At 26.0% G+C, this 22,624-nt stretch overlaps 1 protein-coding gene across 1 annotated transcript; it reads left to right on the plus strand.

The window, feature by feature from the left end:
* The first annotated feature begins 5,402 nt into the window (after positions 1-5,402).
* LOC117180711 (cilia- and flagella-associated protein 57) lies at positions 5,403-21,540 on the plus strand. Its single transcript, XM_033373199.1, has 4 exons — positions 5,403-5,649; positions 10,304-11,810; positions 19,564-19,734; positions 19,810-21,540. The coding sequence occupies exons 1-4, from the start codon at positions 5,450-5,452 to the stop codon at positions 21,538-21,540; spliced, it is 3,609 nt and encodes a 1,202-aa protein (XP_033229090.1). The 5' UTR covers positions 5,403-5,449.
* Positions 21,541-22,624: the final 1,084 nt, after the last annotated feature.

A 22,624-nucleotide genomic window follows, 5' to 3' on the forward strand; every position in this document is an offset into this window, starting at 1 on the left:
TAAACTTTTTATTAAAAATCACATTTATGTTTTCTCCGATAAAATCCCGAGTTAATGATTGCCGGTCTGGCTTTCACATTTTAGGTATTTGCACGGCACAAAGTGAGGTTAGAATTCACATTTAAAACAAAATAAACTAACATAATCACTGTATTTGTAAGGATTATTTTGTATCTATAGATTTGAACTTGCAGATCTAATTTTTTAATGACATATTGTGTATTTTCAGGAAAATAGTGATTTCTTTAATTTATTTGAAGGAACACGTGTGAACTGTCACTTTTCTTTCCTGTTCATTCCTGCATGTTTCCCCCACTCACTTCACTTTATTAAAATCGACATAACCACAATTCGATTATCGATACAAACTTTTGGCGGCAAGGATTTAAAAAACTTTAGTCAGGGTTCGGACTTTTGGAAAAAATGTTTTTATTGCTTTTATATCTGAGATGCCTTACAACACTTTTTCGATCAAAATCTTTTAGCCACTTTAAAAAAAAAACAGTTTTTAATTTTTCTAAATGGGACTGAAAAATTCAGGAGAATAAAATTTCCGACACTGTAAAATTCCCCAAAAAGGAAATATTCAAAATAGAAAATTCCCGAACTATAAAAAACGAGACTTGAAAAAATTCTTGAATAATGAAATTCACGAACAATTCATAATGTCAGGGAATTGGAGAATTCCCGACAGTAGAAAATTATCAAATATAAACAAGTAAAATTTAGTCTTTTATTAAATCAGATTTCTTAATTAAACATTTTAAATATACAATCATAAATTATTTTATTCAAAAAAAATTTTTTCATATTCAGTATAAATTTTTTAAAATTATTATAGTATATATAATAATAATGTAAATAATAATTTTTTACTATTATATTTGTTATTCATTATTGTATTTTTGATCAATAAATAATATTCATTAAAACCGATTTTTTCAATTGCTTAAATTTGGAAATTATTAAACTCGTGAATAATAAAATTTCCGAATAATAAATAGTAATTATTAATAATTTAATATTTCCCAAATAATAAAATTCCCGACAGAAATTTGATGAATAATAAAATAACTGAACTAGAAGATTCCAGAATTTAAACATTTTTTTAAATAAATATTTTTAATTTATTAATTTACAATAATAACATATTTTCAATACAAAAAAATTAAAAATACGATTACAAATTACAAATACGGTAATATTAAAACTAAGAAGAATTCAATTATTCGGGAATTTTTCAATTCGAGAATTTGAATGTCGAGAATGACATTTTTCGGGATTTTTCCCGATTTTTGGGGGAAAAAAAATTTCGGAATTTTTCAGTCCCTCCCAAATTGTTAAATTATCGAATATTAAAATTCGTGACAGAAAATCGTGAAAAATTTTCCCGTTTTTTTAAAGTTTTAGTCAATAAAAAAGTATATAATTTCTTGTGTTAAAATTAGTTTTTCTAGTTCAAAAAATCCACTTTTTGGTTGAAAATGAATATATTTTGATACAATTATATATTTTTTTATTAATGAAAACTTTTAAAAAACGGAAAACAATTTTCACGATTTTCTGTCACGAATTTTAATATTCGGTAATTTAACAATTTGGGAGGGACTGAAAAATTCCGAAAATTGCGACACTGTAAAATTCCCCAAAAAGAATGTATTCGAAATAGAAAGTTCCCGAATTTATAAAATATCCACATTAAAAAAATCCCGAATTGGATTTTGCCAAATTGCCAAAGAACTAATTTCCAAATTTGAAAATTTGCAATAACCGACACATTTATGTTTTTTTGGTAGAAAATTAATCTTCTTGTTCGAAAATTCATCTTTTTTGTTGAAAATTTAACTATTTTGTTGAAAAATTCAATAATTTTGTTGAAAATTCATTGTTTTGCTTGAAAATTATTTTTGCAACTAAAAATTAAAGTATTCCACTTTTGATTGTAAAATTAGCTTTTCTAGTTGTAAATTAATCTTTTTTGTTGACATTAAAAAAAAAAACTTTTTAACTGTTTACCTGTTCTTTTTTGTATTAAAAATTTAGCTTTTTTAGTTAAAAATTTATCTATTTTGTTAAATAATTTTTTTCTTTAAATATAAATATTTTAAATTAAAAATATTGCTATTCTAGTTTTTCGTACAAATTTACCATTTTTAATTGAAAGTTTAACTATTTCCTTGAAAATTCTTATTTTTCGGTAAAAAATTAATCTTCTTGGACTAAAATAAGTTTTTTTAGTTGAAAAATCTATCGTTTCGTTAAAAATTAATAGACTTTGTAGAACATTAAACAATCTTGTCAAAAATATGCGATTTGGTTGAAAAGTCAATTATTTGGATGAAAATTTATCTATTTTGTTGAAAAATCTTTGTCTTTGTTTTGCTTGAAAATTATTCTTTTAGCTGGAAATTAAAATATTCCACTTTTTATTGTAAAATTAAAGTTTTTCTTTGTAAATTCATCTTTTTAGTTGACATTAAAAAAATTTGTTAACTGTTTAACTGTTTCATTTCTTATTAAAAAATTTAACTTTTTCAGTTGAAAATTTATCTGTTTTGTTAAATAATATTTTTTGTCAAATATACATTTTTTAAATTGAAAATATTACTATTCTATTTTTTTGTAAAAATTTATCATTTTTGGTTGAAAGTTGAACTATTTCCTTGAAAATTTGTACTTTTCAGTAATAAATTAATCTTCTTGGGTTAAAATTAGTTTTTTTAGTTGAAAAAATCACTGTCTCGTTCAAAATTAATATACTTTGTAGAACGTTAAAAAATGTTGTAAAAAAATATGAAATTTGGTTGAAAAGTCAATTATTTTGTTGGCACTTTATCTATTTTGTTGAAAAATCATAATCTTTGTTTTGCCTGAAAATTATTATTTTTTTCAAATGGAAATTAAAGTATTCCACTTTTTACTGTAAAATTAAAGTTTTTCTTTGTGAATTTATCTTTTTAGTTGACATTTAAAAAAATTTGTTAACTCTTTAACTGTTCCATTTTGTATTGAAAATTTAACTTTTTCAGTTGAAAATTGATCTATTTTGTTAAATAATTTATTGTTAAATATAATTTTTTTAAATTGAAAATATTACTATTCTATTGTTTGGTACAAATTTACCATTTTTTTTTTGGAAGTTAAAATATTTCCTTGAAAATTCGTACTTTTCGGTAAAAAAATTAATCTTCTTGGGTTAAAATTAGTTTTTCTAGTTAAAAAGTCCACTGTTTGGTTGAAAATTAATGTATTTTGATAAAATTTTATATTTTTTTATTAATTAAAACTTTTAAAAATTACTCTTTTTCGCAGAAAATAGAACTATTTTTTAAAAAGATTAACTGTATCGTTGAAATTTCAGTTTTTGTTGGTTAAACAGATATTTCGTTTTTTCTGTAGGAAATTAAGATTCTTTCTAAAAAATACAACTTTTTGGTAGAAAATTGACGTAGTTTGTTAAAAAAACGTCTTTGTTTCTAGAAAATTTAACAATTTGCATAAAAATTACACTTTTTTTAATTAACGTGTTTTGTTAAAAATCTGTGTTTTTTGGTAGAAAATTAATCTTCTTGTTTGGAAAATAATCGTTTTAATTTAAAATTGAAGTATTTTGGTAAAAAACTTATTTTTTTAAAATGACTTTTTCACCAAAAGTCTCACTATTCTATCTTTGATTGTACATTTATCTACTTCAGTTAAAAATCGAACTATTTGTTAAGAAACAATTTTAATTCGCTGAAAATTACATGTAAAAAAAAATATATCCAATTTTATTTATCCATTTTTGTTCAATTCGTTTTTTTTGTAGAAAATTCATTTTTCCAACTGAAAATTTAACTATTCTATTTTGCAATGTAGATTGATCTGTTTTTCTTGAAAATTTAACTATTTGGTCAAAAATTAATTTCATTTTTTGAAAATAAATTATTTTTTAAAATGATTCAATTTGGTCGGAAATTAGTCTTATGGGTTGAGAATTCAACTATTTTGGTTTAAAAATTTCTTCTTTGTGGAAATTTCAATAATTTGTCTGAAAAGTAATTTTTTTATAACAATTCTCAATTTTACTTGAATAGTTGTCTCTTCGCCAGACAATTTTACTATTTTGTTGAAAAATCATTGTTTCTTATTGAATTTTTTTTTTAGAAAACTCATATTGTTCCAACTTAAGACCTAACTATCCTATTTTAAATCGTAAATTCATCTGTTTTACTTATAAATTAAATTATTTGATTAAAAAATAAAATTCAAATTTTTTTCTTAAAAAATCGTCTTTCGGTTGAGGATTCAACTGTTTTGGTTAAAAAATGTGTATTTTGTAGAAAATTCAACAATTTGTTAATAATTGTTAATTTAGTTGGGTCTCTCTGCTTCGGTTAATAATTGAACTATTTTGTTGATAAATCATTATTTTCGGTTGGGAATTAATTTTTTTGTGCCTGAAATTTAAGTTTTTAACTGAAAATTTAACAATTCCATTTTTTGTGAAAAGTTGATCTATAGTTAAACATTCAACTAGTTCTCTTATAAATTTAAATCAATTTAATCAATTTAATTAATTAAAAAAAATAAAATCAATAAATTTGAAAATCTCAAAACTAAAAAAATGGTCCTTTTCCAAATCAGAAAAAAATTAAACACGAAGCTTCCACCTTTCCAACTCAATGAAAATGTTAAAAAATAAAAAATTACCCTCTTTAAATTCAGAAAAAATATTGAAAATAAAAATTTCTTCCCTTCAACTACAAAAAAAAACGAAAAAGAAAAAAATCTCTTCTAATTAGGAAAAAATTCCAAAATGTAGTCTTACTCAATAAAAATGATATTTCATATTTTTCTATTAAAAATGAAGATGTGAATTATTTTGTTAAAAAATTATTTTATTGCTTGAAGATTTATCAGTTATTTCTAAAATTCATCTCTTTGGTCTAAAATTCAACTCCTATTTTGTTGGCATTTTTTTTTCGAATAAAATTTTGAGTTAAAAATATGATGATATTGTTTAAAATTTAAATATAATTTAATAAGAGAAAACCTCCCTATAGCGAATAAACATTAATTAAAATCATAAATAAAAGAAAAATAATGAATTTAAACTTATTAACACTTATAGTATCTGAACTATTAATTAAATATAATTATATTAAATTTATTAGTATTTATAATTAATAATTAATAACTATAGGGTATTTTGCCCTAATTTAATTTAATAACATTTTAATACATTTAATTTAATAGAAAATTTAATAAAAAAACACTAATAAATTTTAATTCAAAAGATGCCTTTTTAAATTAAAAATTGGAACGTTTTTTCCAATCAAGTCGGTTGTCCAGGTGATATGTAAACAACCACTGACAAGTAGTCTTATTTAGAATTGTTGATTACCGAACCTCTTTAAAAAATACTTTTAGATTTTTTATTCTACCTAATCCTATTTTATTTTCCAAAATGTCTACACCACATTTGCAGTGTAGAATATTTTACGGATTAAAAACAGACGTAATTGGAAATGCACATTACATTACAGATGGAGAGATTTTTTATCCAGTAGGGAGTGCTTTATCAATTCACCATGTTTCTCAACGACGTCAAAAGTTAATTCGATTATCTGATAAACAAATAAATATTATTGCTGTAGCCTCCAACAGGTAATTTTTTTTATTAATTTTCAAAACTAATAAATTCTAGATTTTAATTTTTCTTTCATATGGGCTTTTTTGTATTTTGATTTGATCAGAATAAAAAAGACATCACAGCGGTTCATTAATTCAATTTTAGGTAAAAAAAACGCAAGGGAGCAAAACATTGCAAAATAAACAAATATTGAAAAAAATACTTAAAATTTCCACTAAAAAAATATCAATTTTTTACAAGAAATGAAATAGTTATACTTTCAGATGAACAAATTATTGTTCAACACAAAAAAACGGATTTACAAGAAAATAGTTCAATTTTCAATCAAAGTGATGAAACTTTATATAAAATTATGAATCTTAAACTGGAATAGTAGAATTTTCAAATAAAATTATGAATATTTATCTGAAATACTTGAATTTTTAACCCAAAAAAATGAACTTTTAAACAGTAAGATTAATTTTCAAACAAAAATATTAATTTTCAATTAAAAAATACAACTTTCTAAGAAAATAAATTAATTTTAATCAAATAGTTGAATTTTCTATCAAAGGAGACATTTTTATCCAATTAAGACTAAATTTGTACTAAAACACACGAAGTTTTATTAAAAACAAAAATTCTTAAATTAATCTTTCATTTAGAAAAGGTTTCAGTTCATTTTTCAACACCAAAATATAAATTTGAAACAGAAAGTAAACTTCCTACGAAATAGTTAAATTTTCAACAAAACCGTAGAATTTTCAATAAAAAAAAGATGACTTTTTGAACAAATAGTTTAATTTTTAACTAAACAGTTGCATTTTTATCCAAGAAAGATGAAATTTCTCTTAAAACAGACGGATTTTTAATAAAATAATTAACAAATTAAAAAAAAAAGAATTTAATTTTCATCCAGAAAAGATTTCAGTTTTTTCAATACCAAAATATGAAATTTAAAAAAGAAGTAAGTTTCCTACGAAATAGTTAAATATTTAACAAAAAAAGTAGAATTTTCATCTGAAAAGTATGACTTTCTAACAAATTAGTTTAATTTTCAACCAAAGAGTTGCATTTTTATCAAAGAAAGATGAAATTTTTCTTAAAGTAGATGAATTTTTAATTAAATTTTTTTTAGTAGTTCAATTTTCATTCAGAAAAAATTTCAGTTCTATTTCAATACCAAAATATAAAAATTTAAACAAAAATTTAATTTCCTAGGAAATAGATCAATTTTCTAAAACAAAAAAATTGAACCAAAAGTTTAATTTTTATCCAAGAAAGATGAAATTTCTTTCAAAGCAGATAGATTTTTAATTAAAAAATGTTTTTAATAGTTTGATTTTCATTTAGAAATATTGCAGTTAATTTTTCAATGCCAAAATAGTAAATTCAAACGAAAAGTAAATTTTCTACGAGCTAATTAAATTTTAAAGAAAAAAACACAATTTTCAACCAAAAAGTATGATTTTTTAACAAAATAGTTAAATTTTTTCTCAAAACAGATACATTTTTTATTTTAAAAAATTTCAAGTTTTTTATAAATAAACAAATATAATGAAAAAATTGCGATTTTTTCTATTTAACATTTCCGTTGTTTTTCCATAATATGACAATTGTTGAAATCGCCTACCATTCATACAGTAATATTAATTAAAGATATTCTAATGTTATATAATAAACAAAACAAAATTGTTATAAACGGATTATTGGTTGATAGATTGTTTTTTACAATTTTTCATAATTTTACGTTTTTTTAAGCTATATTACAAGAACTTTGGATAAAAACAATATAATGCTGAAGACATTTTTTATTCTGAAGATATTTCTTATTTCTTATTCAAGATTATTATCTAAAAAAATATACTTTTTCCGTAGGCAGATGCCCCAATAATGCATTTGTTTATTAAAATTGTTTAAGAAAAGTCATAAAATTGAGCGATGAACTATGAATTTTTTCTTAAATTATCATGAAGTTCTTAATTAAAAAAGTTGTCACTAAAAAAAATGAAGTTTTCTTTCGACAAGTGCCTTATCTATGCATTTGTTTATTAAATTTGCTTAAAAAAATCATAAGATTACTCAACAAATTATGAATTTTTCTAAAATTAGCATAAAGTTCCGAATTAAAAAAATGACAGAAAAAAAATTTCTATCGAAAATTCCTGATTAATGCAATTGTTTATTAAATTTGTTTATATAATAAACAATAATAATCTCAAGAAGAAATTTCTTCATTATTATATTGTTTTCATCCAAATTTCTTGCAATATATCTTTAAAAAACTTAAATAGAAGGATAATTATAAAAAAAATCTTTCAACAAATAATTTGTTTATAACATAATATTTAAATATCTTTGACTAATGTCATTTTTTTTTTTACTTTTTTGGTTCACAATACGATTCCAGCTGAACCTGTGGACCGATTTGGACGTTTTTTTTTATTTAAAAAAGGCTGATAAAATTTCAAAGAAAGTTGTCAAACCTGATAATTTAGATTTAGTTTTAAAATTTTGTTTAAATAAATAAATATGACGAAAAAAATGACATTTTTTTCTATTTGACGTTCCCGGTGCTTGTCAATAATAGGAAAATTGTTATAATCGCCGACGTTTCATAGATTTACATTATATAAAGATATTCCATCATGATACAATAAACAAACAAAATTTGTATAAACAAATTATTTGTTGAAAATGTGTTTTCTATATTTTTCAATAATTTAAAGTTTTTTAAGTTATATTGCAAAAAATTTTAATGGAAACAATATTTTAATGAAAAATGGTCTTTTAAGACTACTTTTGGTAATATTATAAACAAATTGAATAAACAACTGCATTGCTCACGCATTTGTGGACAGAAAAATTTGTTTTTTCGATGTCAGTCTTTTTAATTGAGAACTTCATGTTAATTTAAGCAACATTCATAATTAGTTTATAAATTTTATGATCTTTTTAACAAATTTAATAAACAAATGCATTATTTAGGCATTCGACGTCGGAAAATCACTATTTTTTCAATGTCATCAGACTTTGAAAAAAGGAGATTTTACGTCGACAAATTCCCGAATAATGCATTTTTTAATTAAATTTGTTTAACAAAGACATACAATTAATCAACTAGTTTTGAATGTTACTGAAATTACCGTAAAGTTTCCAATTAAAAGGACTAACATTGAAAAATCTAGTTTTCCCGCCAAAAAATGCCCAAATAATGCATTTATTTATTAAATTTGTTTAAAAAATAATAAAATTAATGAACTAATTATTATTGTTGCTGAAATTAAGATGAAGTTCTTTATGAAAAGCACTGACATAAAAAAACCAATTATTCGTCAACAGATGCCCTAATAATGCATTGGTTTATTAAATTTGTTACAAAAAAATTTACAAATATTGATGGATGTTGCTGAATTTATCATGAAGTTTCCAATTAAAAGGACTGGCATTGAAAAAAACGTATTTTTCTTCAAAAAGTGCTCAAATAATGCATTTGTTTATTAAATTTGTTTATGAAATTTGTTTGATTAAATCATAAAATTCAGCAAAAAATTATGAATTTTCTGAAATTATCAAGAGGTTCCTAATTTAAAAAAATTGACATCGAAAAAAATGGATTTTTCTGACAAAAATGCTTGAATAATGCATTTGTTTATTAAATTTGCTGAAAAAAAAGATTTATCAAATAGTGATGGATGTTGCTGAATTTATTATGAAGTTCCCAATTAAAAGGACTAGCATTTTAAAAAAACTAATTTTTTCTTCAATAAGTGCTCGAATAATGCATTAGTTTATTAAATTTGTTTGATAAGATCATAAAATTCATCAACAAATTATTAATTTTCTGAAATCATTGCAAGATTCCTAATTTTAAAAAATTGACATCGAAAAAAAAAAGAAATTTTTCTAATGACAAATGCATGAATAATGAATTTGTTAATTAAATTTGTTTATAATATTATCAGGAATAGACTTAACGAAATTTCTTTCATTAAAATATTGTTTCCATTTAAATTTCTTGTAATATAACTTTAAAAACGTTAAATTATTGATAATTATATAAAACAAATTTTGCACAAATAATTTGTTTATAAAATTTTCGTTTGTTTATTTTATCATGATGGAATATCTTTATATAATGTAAGTATATTAAACGTCGACGATTACAACAATTTTCCTATTGTTGACGAGTACCGGGAACGTCAAATAGAAAAAACTGTTTTTTTTGTCATATTTATTTATTTATAAAAAAATTGAAAAACTAAATTCAGAATCAGGCTCGACACCTTTCTTCGAGATTTTTTCAGCTTTAAAAAAAAACATCCAAGTCGGTCCACAGGTATAGCCGGAATCGTATTTTCAACCAAAAAATGTAGTTTTTTCCTGGCTGTGCGACGAACAGCCCAGTGGGCACAAAATTTGGCGACGTCTTTACGACATCGTTACGACATCTTCACGACAACTTTACGGCACCCAATGTCCATGTCGCTTCGGTGTCTTTGCGATATCGTAAAGACGCCTTAACGACATAGACATAGGATGTCGTAAAGTTGTCGTAAAGATGTCGTAACAATGTCGTAAAGACGTCGCCAAACTTTGTGCCCACTGGGAGACATCTGACTAAAACTAAAAGGGTTACGAAACCCTAAAAAATGACCCATAATTTTACATAATCGTGTCATTAACCAGAAAATATGCCGCTGTTTGTGAAGTGGGCGAGAAACCAACAATTGCAGTCTACGATCTTCGTTCCCTCAAAAGAAAAAAAGCACTAGGTATCCCATACGATGCACCAGGTGTTGATCGATTTTCCTGTTTGTCATTCACCCTCGACAACAAGTACATTGTAGCCATAACCGGAGAACCAGACCAGATGATGTTATTCTACAACTGGGAAAAGGGCAAAGTGGAATCAAATATCAAAGTCGGGAATCCGCAAAATCCAAATTCGACCGTCAATTTATTAGCTTGCAATCCAGGAGATGTGGGAATAGTGGCAATAGGTGGACCCTTCATTTTTAAATTCCTAACAGTCTCTGAAACTGTCTGGCGTCCTTACGGCTTCACCAAAGCAGACAATCTCGTCATCACTTCCTTGGCTTGGATGAACCTGGACAGACTATTAGCTGGTACCAGAGATGGCAAAATTCTCTACCTAGAGAATGGAGAGTTGAAAAATATTTATAAGATGATTGACACCACGATGATAAATCTAAAAATTCGAGAAGAGTACGTGATGCAAACTTCAGTTTCCGAAACAAGTCTAGAGTATGCTAACAAAGTATGGGAACACGAAATTAGTGGCTTGACTGTCTTCAGCAACTATTTCGCTTTTGCATTTGGTCCCGGAAGAATTGTCATCTTCGAACAAGATGGTCAGCACAAATACGTCAAACAATACCTCTATAAAGTTCCTGCTCAGATATCAAAAGAGGAATCAGACCATCTCTATCGGATCAACACAATCAATTCGAATTTAAGTTCCGATAGGTTGATTGTCACCACCGGTTGGTCACAAATCTTTTTTGCTAAAGTTGGAGGTTCGAATGGAAAAGCAGATCCTGAAGAACGAGATCTGGAAACGGTAGGTGAAAATCTACATCATGGACCAATTGGTAGTCTCTCAATGTGCACCTGGAAGCCTATTTTTATGACTTGTGGAGAACTTGATTGTAGTGTCCGAATCTGGGATTATGAATCCGAAAGTTTAGTGATGATCAAGCAGTACATGGAGGATATTTTCTGTGTTGCTCTACATCCAAATGGTCTCTTCTGTCTGGTTGGATTCAGCGATAAACTGAGATTTATGACAATATTGATTGATGATCTTCTTGTGATGCATGAATTTCCGATTAGAAATTGCAGAACTGCAGCTTTCAGTCATGGTGGTCACCTGTTTGCTGCTGTCAATGGAAACATCATTCATGTTTATTCCACTATGGATTTTCGAAGTCAATTTTTATTGAAAGGACACACGGGGAAAATTAAGGGATTTGTTTGGTCGAAAACTGATGCGAAATTAGTTAGTATCGGATTGGAAGGAGCAATTTATGAATGGGACATGTGTACTGGTGCTCGAGTTGGAGAAGTTATTTTAAAGGAAATTATTCTTAATGGTATTGTACTTTCTTCGGATAACTCGACGAGTTATTGCATCTCGAGTGATAATCAAATTCGAGAAATAAAGGACAGTTGGGTGAGTTTTCTGATTTTTAAATTCCCAGTGGGCACACAGTTTGGCGACGTCCTTACGACATAGTTACGACATCGTTACGACAACTTTAGGACATCGTTACGACACCCTATGTCCATGTCGGTAAGGTGTCTTAGTGACATAGGATGTCGTAAAGTTGTCGTAAAGATGTCGTAACGATGTCGTAAAGACGTCGCCAAATTTTGTGCCCACTGGGTTACTATCATCGATTGAAAGGAAAAATCATTTTTAACCCAAAATGCAAGTTTTGAGTAACTTTTTATTTTGTCAATGTATTTCTTCAAAAGTTATATCAATGTAATTTTCCTTAGATTCTTAAGAAACTTCAAAAGGATTTTTTAAGAATACAGATATAATTTCAAAACTTAGAAAAAAATTAATACCGAAAAAAATGATGCATTCACAACGAAACATGCAGAATATATTTCAACCAAAAAAGAATTTATTTAAAAATATAAAACAATTTAATTCATAAAAAAGAAGAAATAGGAATTTTTCAGAAAATAATTGAATCTTCATCCAATGAGATGCATTTAAAACTAAATAAATTATGAAACTTTAATAAACAAAAATTAATTTTTAACAAATTTGTTGATTCTATAAATAAACAAAATTAATTTTCTACAAAACAGTTGAACTTTTAACCAAAAAAGATCAAATTTCTACTAAAAGAGATGATTTTTCAAACCAAGAAGACGAATTTTCAACAATGGTTCAATTTTGCACCAAATTTTAATTTAAAGGGAAAAGTAGTTTTTAATACAAAATAAAAATGTAAAATAATTAATCTTATTGGCTTATCTGTTTCTAAAATTATACAAATATAATTTTCCTAAGATTCTTCAGAAAGTTCACAGAGATTTTTGAAAATTTCAGATATGTTAAATCAAAATTTCGAGAAGCAAATTAATTTTCAACGCAAAATGTAATACATAATTGATATTCAGGCAACAAAATTCTAACCCTTTGTATTTTTAACCTACGAAAAATTTTATATTTTCAAAAAGACACTAATTTTCAACAAAAGAGTTAAATTTTTTAATCCAAAAATATGAATTTCAAAGTAAACAGTTAATTTTAAACCCAACAGTATCATTTTTATCCAAATAAATTAATTTTCTACTAAACAAGACGAATTTTGAACAAAATAGTTCAATTTTCCGCCAAATAATAATTTGAGGGGGAAAAATAATTCTGAATACAAAATAAAAATTGTTAATAATTAATCATTTTTAATTTTATTTGTTTATCCATTTCTAAAATTCAATAAATATAATTTTTATAAGATTCTTCAGAAAGTTGAACGAAGATTTTTGAAAATATTAGATAAGGTAAATAAAAATTTCAAGAAGAAAATTAAATTTTAAACCAAATAGATTAATTTTCTACTAAAACATATGTTTTTCTGGAGAAATAATTATATTTTTAATCAAAGAGATAAATTTTAAACTTAATGAATTTTTAACAAAAATGATAATTTAGGGGAAAAATAATTGTTGATGCAAAATAAAAATTTCGAATAACTCTTAATATTTTAGGTTTATTTATTTTGGAGGCTATATAAATATAATTTTCGTAAACTTCTTGACGAAGTTCAAAAAGATTTTTTATAATTTCAGATATGTTAAAAAATGTCTCTAGACATTTTTTACTATTCAGAATTTTACATAATTTTCGGAAAAATACGAGTGCGTTTTAAAGTTATTTAGAATTTTTAGAAGTTTGAAAGAAAAAAAATATTTTATAAATTTTTTGAAACTTTTTAAAGTACTGAATTGTTAAATTTGAAAAAAAATATTCTCTTAAAATTTATTCATCAAAATAAGAAATGATTTGAAATTTTACCTGGAATCTTAAGAACATTTTTTTTTGTTTTTAACCTTATCTCTTCAAAATTCTAAATATATTTTAATCTTAAATAAAAAATAATTTAAAATTCGCCTAGGACTCATAAAAAAAATTTTTATTCTCTTCTAATATTGCAAAATTATAAAAAAGTTTCTACATTTATTGTTCGAAATCTTATTAAGTCTACATTTTGTTTTAAATTGCTTGAAATATTTTAACTTTCAAATTATTTTGCAAAATTGTAAAATTTTATCTTAAAATCACCTAAAATAATTATTCGAAATTTTATGAAGTGATTCGAAAGTTTTAGAAGTTTTTTTGAATCACGTATTAAAATTAATTTTATTTTTAGATCATTAAAAATTTTCCCAGGAAACTTTAGAAAGTTTCTTTGCGCTCTTGAATCCTTATAAAAATTCCTAAAGAGCTACTTTTAACTGAAATCTCAAAAGTCTACATTTTGTTTAGAATTTTTGAAATCTTTTCAAATTTGCAATTATATTTTAAACTTGTACAAAACTTATATATATTTTTAAATTCTTTAAATTTTTTTAAAAATCTTTCAAGATGAAAGGAATTATTGCCTTAAAATATTCAGATTTTTTTTCTACATTTTTAGAAAAATTCTAAATGTTTTTTAATTTTCTTATTTTTATATTATTGGTTCGTAATAAAAAACAATTTCAAATTGTAAAAGGAATCTGAAGAAATTTTGGTATTCTCTTCAAACATTGTAAAATTCTCAAAAAGTTTAATATTATTTAATATTTTGAAAACTTGAAAAAATCTCTTGAACTAACTGGATTTTTTTTTTAATTTTGTGATCTTATAAATTTGAATTTTTTTCTTTAAAATCGTCTACGTACTTTTTCGAAATTGTATATAATTATTTTTAATGTTATTAAATCTTTGCGATTTTTCTCTTAAAATTTATTTTAAAAAAGAATCATTTGAATTTCTCCTAGGAAACTTAAGAATATTTTTTTACACCATTTCAAAATGCTTAAAAAGCTTCTTTCTTTAGAAATCTTCAAAAATCTACATTTAAAGATTTTTTTTTGATATCTTATCAAGACATAAATTATTTTCAAATCTTTTTAAAACTTCTATAATTTCGAAATATATTTTAAAGTAATTAAGTTTTCCTACCAAATAAAAATTTTAAAAAATTAATTATTTTTTAAGTCTATTTATTTCTAAATAAACGAAATTCACAGAGATTTTTGAATATTTCAAATATGGCAAATCAAAGTTTTAAGAAGCAAATTAATTTTCAGCCACAAAATATGAAGTCTTAATAAAAACTGTAATACATAATTGATATTTTAACCAAAAATGATAAATTTGTAATCTGTTGTATTTTTAACCAAAAAATCTAATGTTTTCCAAAAGAAACTAATTTTCTAGAAAAAAATTAAATTTTTTAACCCAAAAATATGAATTTCAAACCGAAAAGTTAATTTTGAACCAAACAGTTCAATTTTAATCCAAATAGATTAATTTTTCCTAACAAAGACGAATTTGTAAAGAAATAGTTACATTTTCAATCAAAGAAATCAAGTTTAAGCCAAATGAATTTTCAAGAAAAATTATATTTAAGGGAAAAAATAATTCTTAAGGCAAAATAAAAATTTCGAAAAATAATTTATTTTTTAAGCTTTTTTGTTTTGAAGGTTATACAAATATAATTTTCTCAAACTTATCATCAACAATTAAAAAATATTTTTGAAGATTTCACATATGTTGAAAAATGTATCTAGGCATTTTTTTATTTTGCAAAATTTTACCTAATGTTCGGGACAGTTTTGAAAAAATAAAAAAATATTTGATAAATTTTCGGAAAACTTTTAAGGTTCTTAAATGTTATAAAACTTTAAAAATATTTTCTTAGAATTTATTTATCAAAATTAAAAATCATTTGAAATTTTACCTAAAATCTTGAAAAAATTCATTTTTTAGCTTTTTGTTAAAATTTTTTTTAATGTTTTCAAATTTATATTATTTTTGAAATTTATTGAGAACTTCTAAATATGTTTTAATATGAATTAAACTTTTTCCATTTTTTTTTAATTGTTCATGATTTAAAAATTGTTAATTGTCTTTAAAAATTAATTTTTTTTTCAAATAAAAAATCATTTGAAAAATTCTTAGGAATCTTAAGTTTTTATTTTTCTCTTCAAACATTTCAAAAATCTTAAAAAGTTTCTACATTTTTTAAAATCTATCCTCTATCTATCCTCCCGATTCCCAGTCTTTCTATCGACATGAATTCTACTCTTATCCAAGTCTATACTTTTATAACGGTTGGGCAATCTAAAATTTCTTATATTTTTTTTAATCCATATTTTCCTATCTAATTGAATCCTTTTCTATCTTTTCTCAAATATAAGATAGCCCTATCCTTCTGAATCCTAGTCTTTATATCCAAACGAATTCTCCGATTACCCAAATCTATCCTTTTCTATCCATTATGCAACAAGATTTTTTTCTCTATCCTATTTAGTCTCTATTTTCAAATCCAATTTAATCTTTTTCTATCTTTTTTAAATTTAAGTCAGCTCTATCCTCCCGAGTCCTAGTTTTTCTATCGTCATGAATCCTACTCTTATCCAAGTCTATAGTTTTATAACCGTTGGGCAATCTAAAATTTCTTCTATGCTTTTAATCTCTATTTTCCTATCTAATTAAATCCTTTTCTATCTTTTCTAAAATATAAGATAGCCCTATCCTTCGGAATCCTGTTTGTTCTATCCAAACGAATTCTCATCTTATCCACATCTATCCTTTTCTATCCATTATGCAATACAAAATTTCGTCTATGTTTTTTAATCCCTATTTTTCTAACTAATTGAATCCTTTTCTATCTCTATTCAAATATAAGATAGCTCTATCCTTTTGAATCCTAGTTGTTCTATCCAAACGAATTCTCCGCTTATCCGCGTCTTTTCTTTTCTATCCATTATGCAATACGAAATTTCGTCTATGTTTTTTAATGCCTATTTTCTAACTAATTGAATCCTTTTCTATCTTTTTCCAAATATAAGCCAGCCCTAACCTTTTGAATCCCTTTATTTCTATTCAAAAGTATCCACAACTTATCCACCTTTGTGCTTTTCTATCCATTATGCAATCCAAAATTGTATCTATCTTTTTTAATCCTTAAATTCCTATCTAATTAAATCTTTTTTTATTTAAAAAAAATATAAATCAGCTCTATCCTCCTGAGTCCCAGTCTTTCTATTGGCATGAATCCTAATCTTATTCATGTCTATCGTTTTCTATCCGTTATTTAATCTAAACTTTTATCTAATTTTATGATTCCCTATTTTCCAATCTAATTGAATTCTTTTCTATCTTTTTTCAAAATTAAGTCAGCCCTATCCTTTTAAATCCTACTTGTTCTATCCAAACGAATTCTCCGCCTATGCACGTCTATCCTTTTCTATCCATTATGCAATCTAAAATTTCTTCTATGTTTTTAAATCTTTATTTTCCAATCTATTTGAATCCTTTTCTATCTTTTCTAAAATATAAAATAACCCTATAGTTCTGTACCCTAATTGTTTTATCCAAACGAATTCTCCGCTTATCCACGTCTATCATTTTCTATCCATTATTCAATAAAAATTTTTGTCTATCTTTTTCAATCTCAATCTTGCTATCTAATTGAAACCATTTCTATCTTTTTTTCAAATATAAGTCAGCCCTAACATTCTGAATCCCAGTCTTTCTATTGGCATGAATCCTACTCTTGTTCACGTCTATACTTTTGTATCCATTACGCAATAGAAAATTTCGTCTATGTTTTTAATTCCTATTTACCTAACTAATTGAATCTTTTTCTATCTGTTTTCAAACATAAGTCAGCCCTATCCTTTTAAATCCTAATTTTTCTATCTAAATGAATTCTCCGCTTATGCACGTCTATCCTTGTGTATCCATTATGAAATAAAAAATTTCGTCTATCCGTTTTACTCCCTATTTTCCTATCTGATTGAATTCTTTTCTACTTTTTGCAAAACATAAGATAGCCCTATCATCTTGAATCTCAGTCCTTTCATCGAAACTAATCATCCGCTTAACCACCTTTATCCTTTTCTATCCATTAGGCAATCCCGAATTTCATCGATCTTTTTTAATCCCTCTTTTCCTATCCAAATGAATCTCCAAATGAATCCTTTTCTATCATTTAAAAAATATAAGATGGCCCTATCTTCTGAAACCCGATCTTTCTATTCAAATGTATCCACAACTTATCCACGTCTGTCCTTTTCTATCCATTGTTGAATGCAAAATGTTGTCTATCTTTTTAATCCCTATGTTCCTATCTAATTGAATTTTTTTCTATCCTTTTAAAATATAAATCAACTCTATCTTCCCGGGCCCCAGTCTTTCTATTGGTTTTCCAGAACTGTTGGGCTTTCTTTTTTCCGAATAAAATAAAATAAAATCCTTTGCTATCCGTTAGGCTATCTAAAATTTCGTGTATCTTTTTTAATCCCTATTTTCCAATCTAATTGAATCTTTTTTATCTTTTTTCAAACATAAGTTAACCCTATCCTGCTGAATCCTACTTGTTCTAGCCAAAATCCACGCCTATCCTTTTCTATACATGATGCAATGATGCAATAAAAAATGTTGCCTCTCTTTTTCAATCCCTATCTTGCTGTCTTATTGAAACCTTTTCTATCTTTTTTCATGTATTAGTCAGCCCGAATCTTCTGAATTTCAGACTTTCTATTGACATGAATCCTTTGCTAATCAACCTTTATCCTTTTCTATTCATTAAACAATCAAAGATTATATTTATCTTTTTTAATCCCTTTTTTCCTCTCTAATGGAATTTTGTTATTTCCTTTTTATATGTAATTCAGCCCTATCCTCCCGAGTATTTGTATTGCCATGAATCCTACTCTTATCTACGTCTATCCCTTTATATCCATTGCACAATCTAAAATTGCGTCTATCCTTTTTAATCCCGATTTCCCCATATGATTGTATCCTTTTCTATCTTTTTTTCAAATGCAAGTCAGCCCTATCCTTCTAAATGCTAGTTGTTCCATTCAAACGAATTATCCATTTATCCAAATCTGTTATTTTCTACCCATTTGCAAAAAATTTTGCCTATCTTTTTTAATCCCTATCTTGCAATCTAATTAAAACCTTTTCTAACTTTAAAAAAATATAAGTCAGCCCTAACCTTTTAAATTCCAGACTTTCTATCGAGATGAATCTTTTGCTTATCCGCCTATATCCTTTTGTATCCATTAGTCAATTCAAAATTTAGCCTATCTTTCACAATTCCTATATTCCTATCTAATTAAATCTGTTTATATCTTTTTCTAAATATAAGTCAGTCCTATTACGAATCCTCCCGAATTCCAGTCTTTCTTTAGAGGTGAATCCTACGCTTATCCACGTCTATCCTTTTCTATCCGTTAGGCAATATAAAATTCCCTCTATCTGTTTTAATCCCTATTTTCTTATCTAAATGAATCCTTTTCTATCTTTTCTAGAATATAAGATAGCCTTATCCTTCTGAATCTTAGTCGTTCTATCCAAAAGAATTATTTGCTTATCCACCTCTATCCTTTTCCATCCATTAGGCAATCCCAAATTTGGTCTATCTCTTTTAATCCTTCTTTTCCTATCTAATTGAATCCTTTTCTATCTTTTCTAAAATATCAAATAACGTACCCTAGCCAAATTTACTTCAAAGTTTATTCATCTTCACCCCATCCCCTAGCCAAATTAACTTCGTAATCTAGAGTCTAGACAACTATTCCCCATATCCTAGCTAACTTTATTAATAACTTGATCGGCTACAAAATCTTTTTTTTTGTCACCTTGCATCGATTCATTTTTTCTAAAAGGTTTCGCACTTTAGGTATCAAGGTCATTCACTTTAAATTTGGAACTCAGTCTCGTTGCAATGGGAAAAGAAAATTCAATAATGCTTGCTACTTGCTCTGGTGGTGCTGTTCTTTCCATTAGATATCCTCTACAAGAGCCAGTTGAATATCTTGATTTTCGTATTCATCGCTCTGATATCACAGAGGTATTTTTTTTACCAATTATATATTAATCATTAAATATTTCACTATTTAATAAATCAATTTTTATTGACATCTAGATGGCTCTTGCCTATAACGAGCAGATGTTGATAACAACTGGTGCAGATGGCACATTATGCTTCTGGAAAGTACTCTATCAAGACAACAATATGGAAAAGACTTTCTATACAAATGAAGTTTTGATTGGAAGGAGTGAGCTCGAGGAAAAATTGCAAAACATAAACGAATTGGCAATCAGAATCGGTGAATTAGAGACCGAACATGCCTACAAACTGAGGCAATTTGAAGTTCAGCACAACGATTCTGTTCGAGAAATTCATCAAGGATATTGTGAAGCTATCCAAGTATTGAAAGAAAACATCGAACAATTGCAAGAGGATCACGTAAATGAATTAAACACTATAAATACTGAAATAGTGAAAATGAAGACAGCTCATGAGAAAATGATTCAACAAATAGAAACCAGTTATGAAGCTAAGCTCATAACAGAATACAACAAGTACCAAGATTTCGAAGAAAAGAATAGTCTCATGCGCGAAGAATATGAACAGAAAATCAAAGATCTTGAGGAAACTCGAAAGAAAATGAGCGAAGAATTGATATCTGAATACGAGGCAAAACTTTACGAGAAGAATTCCAATCTGGAAGAGCTTCGTGAAGAAATGGAACATCGAGCCAGAATAGACGAACAAATGAAGATTCAAATTGAGGATGATGCTGACAGAGAAATAGTCGAGATTCGCGCCAAGTACGAGCATCTTCTCTACGAAGAGAAGCAGGCTAATTTAAAACTAAAAGGTGAAGTGGGAGTTCTTCGGAATAAATTTTTCATCAGCCAGAAAGAAACGGACGATCTAAAAAGGCAGGTGAATCACCTGAAGAGTGAGCAGGTCACCTTTCAGAAAAGCATGCAGGAATTAGACAAGGAGGTCTTGAATTTCAATAGGGATATCACCGAAAGGGACACCACAATTCAGGAAAAGGAGCGTCAGATTTATGACTTGAATAGGGATAAACAGGAATTGGAAAAGTTCAAATTTGTTCTCGAGCATAAAATCAACGAACTGAGGAATCAAATTGAGCCCAAAGACAAAGAAGTCAAGGAACTTAAAGAAAAGATCCGGGATATGGAGACCGAATTGGTCAATCTTCACAAAGTGAACGTGAATTTAGAGTTGCAGTATCACGGATTGGAAGAAAAATTGGGAACAGCCAAGCGCGAATTTCAGGCTGAAGTCCAGAAGAACAAAAAGAGTCAGATGCTTCTGAAGAAGATGCACATCGACGTTTTTGATGCCGCTGGTCTCGTTCAAGAACCTCGAGCTCTAAAAACTGCGGTCATGAATCTTTATCATAAATATTGCAATGATGAGGAATTTTTACGGATCCGGAAAGAAGATTTGGATGTTCAGTGCGAATTTATCAAGCAGAGGGACCATCTTGAAAGGACAATTGCGAGTCTTCGGAAACAAGTTTTTCAGGATACTTCGAGTGGATCTAAAGATACGGAAAAGTTGATGGACGAGAATGTTATGCTGATTGTGGAAATGAATTCTTTGAGAGAAGGACTCAAAAGAGCCCAGAAGCATATCAGTGATATGGAATATCTTTTGGGCGTTAGGACTAATAATTTTGGCCCAGTGGAGGCGAGAAATAAATTGGCTAAGGCTTGCCATGGTAATGAAGAATTGCAATTGAAATATAAAAGTGAGATGCAGGAGTGTCAGCGAGTTATTACCGTTTTAAAAGACGATATTAGGAGACTAGTTTCTAAGATTATTCCTACATGAAGTAATTTAACTAGCGAATGTAATTAAGTAAAAAAATGTAATTAATTTGAGGATTAAATTGTGTTCCTTTAGATTTTTTTTCATGTATACAGGTCAAGACCTCAAATGTTCTTCCACAATTTTGTTCAAAAGTAATCCTTTTTGGTTAAAACTCTACTTGATTTTTAGGAAATTCGTATTTCTAGATTGAAACAATTTGGTTCAATTTTTTTTGTTTCTTAACAGAAAAATATCTCTTCGTTGAAAATTCAACTATTTTAGTAGAAATTTCACCTGTTTTATAATAATAAAATAGTTGAATCCTTAACCGAAAAAGATTCATAAATATTAAATATTTGTTAAAAGAGATCAATTTCGAAACCAAAAAGACAAATTTTCAATAAAAGAACTGAATTTTCAGACAAGATTTTGTAAAAAATAGTTAACTTTGAATATTTTTTCAACAGTTGAATATGTTTTTAACTGATTTTCTTTCGGCAGAAAAACATGGACGACAAAATTCATTTTCGTAATTGAAAGTTGAGCTATTTTGTTAAAATAAAAAGACAAAAAAAGAATTTTCAACTGAAATTATACATATTTAACTGGAACACTTGAACTTTTCAACAAGAAGATTAATTTTTAAATAAAAATATTAATTTTCCACCAAAAAATGCATATATTTTTAACATAATAGTTGAATTTTCAGATAAAAAAATAATAATTTTCAACTGAAAATGGAATAGTGACATTTTTAGTTAAAACAATTTGAAATTAAAGCTAAGAGTTTTCAACTAAAGCAATTAATCTTCAGCTGAAATATTTGAATTTTCAATCCAAGAAATAATTAAATTGTAAGTTTAGAAAATTACAATTTAACCAAACAAATGAATTTTCTATTAGAATAAGTTAAATTTTCAGTTGAAAATTTACTTTCAACAAGAACAAAATTTGACTGCATTATTATCTTCAACTAGAATGATTAAATTTTTATCCAAAAAGATTAATTTTCAACAAAGAAGATCAATTTATTCCAAAAAAGTCGAATTTTCAACAAAAAAGATCATTTATAAACTAAAAATTGAATAATTAAATTTTTAGTAAA

The sequence above is a fragment of the Belonocnema kinseyi genome, chromosome 9, assembly GCF_010883055.1.
Source record: "Belonocnema kinseyi isolate 2016_QV_RU_SX_M_011 chromosome 9, B_treatae_v1, whole genome shotgun sequence".
NCBI lineage: Eukaryota > Metazoa > Arthropoda > Insecta > Hymenoptera > Cynipidae > Belonocnema > Belonocnema kinseyi.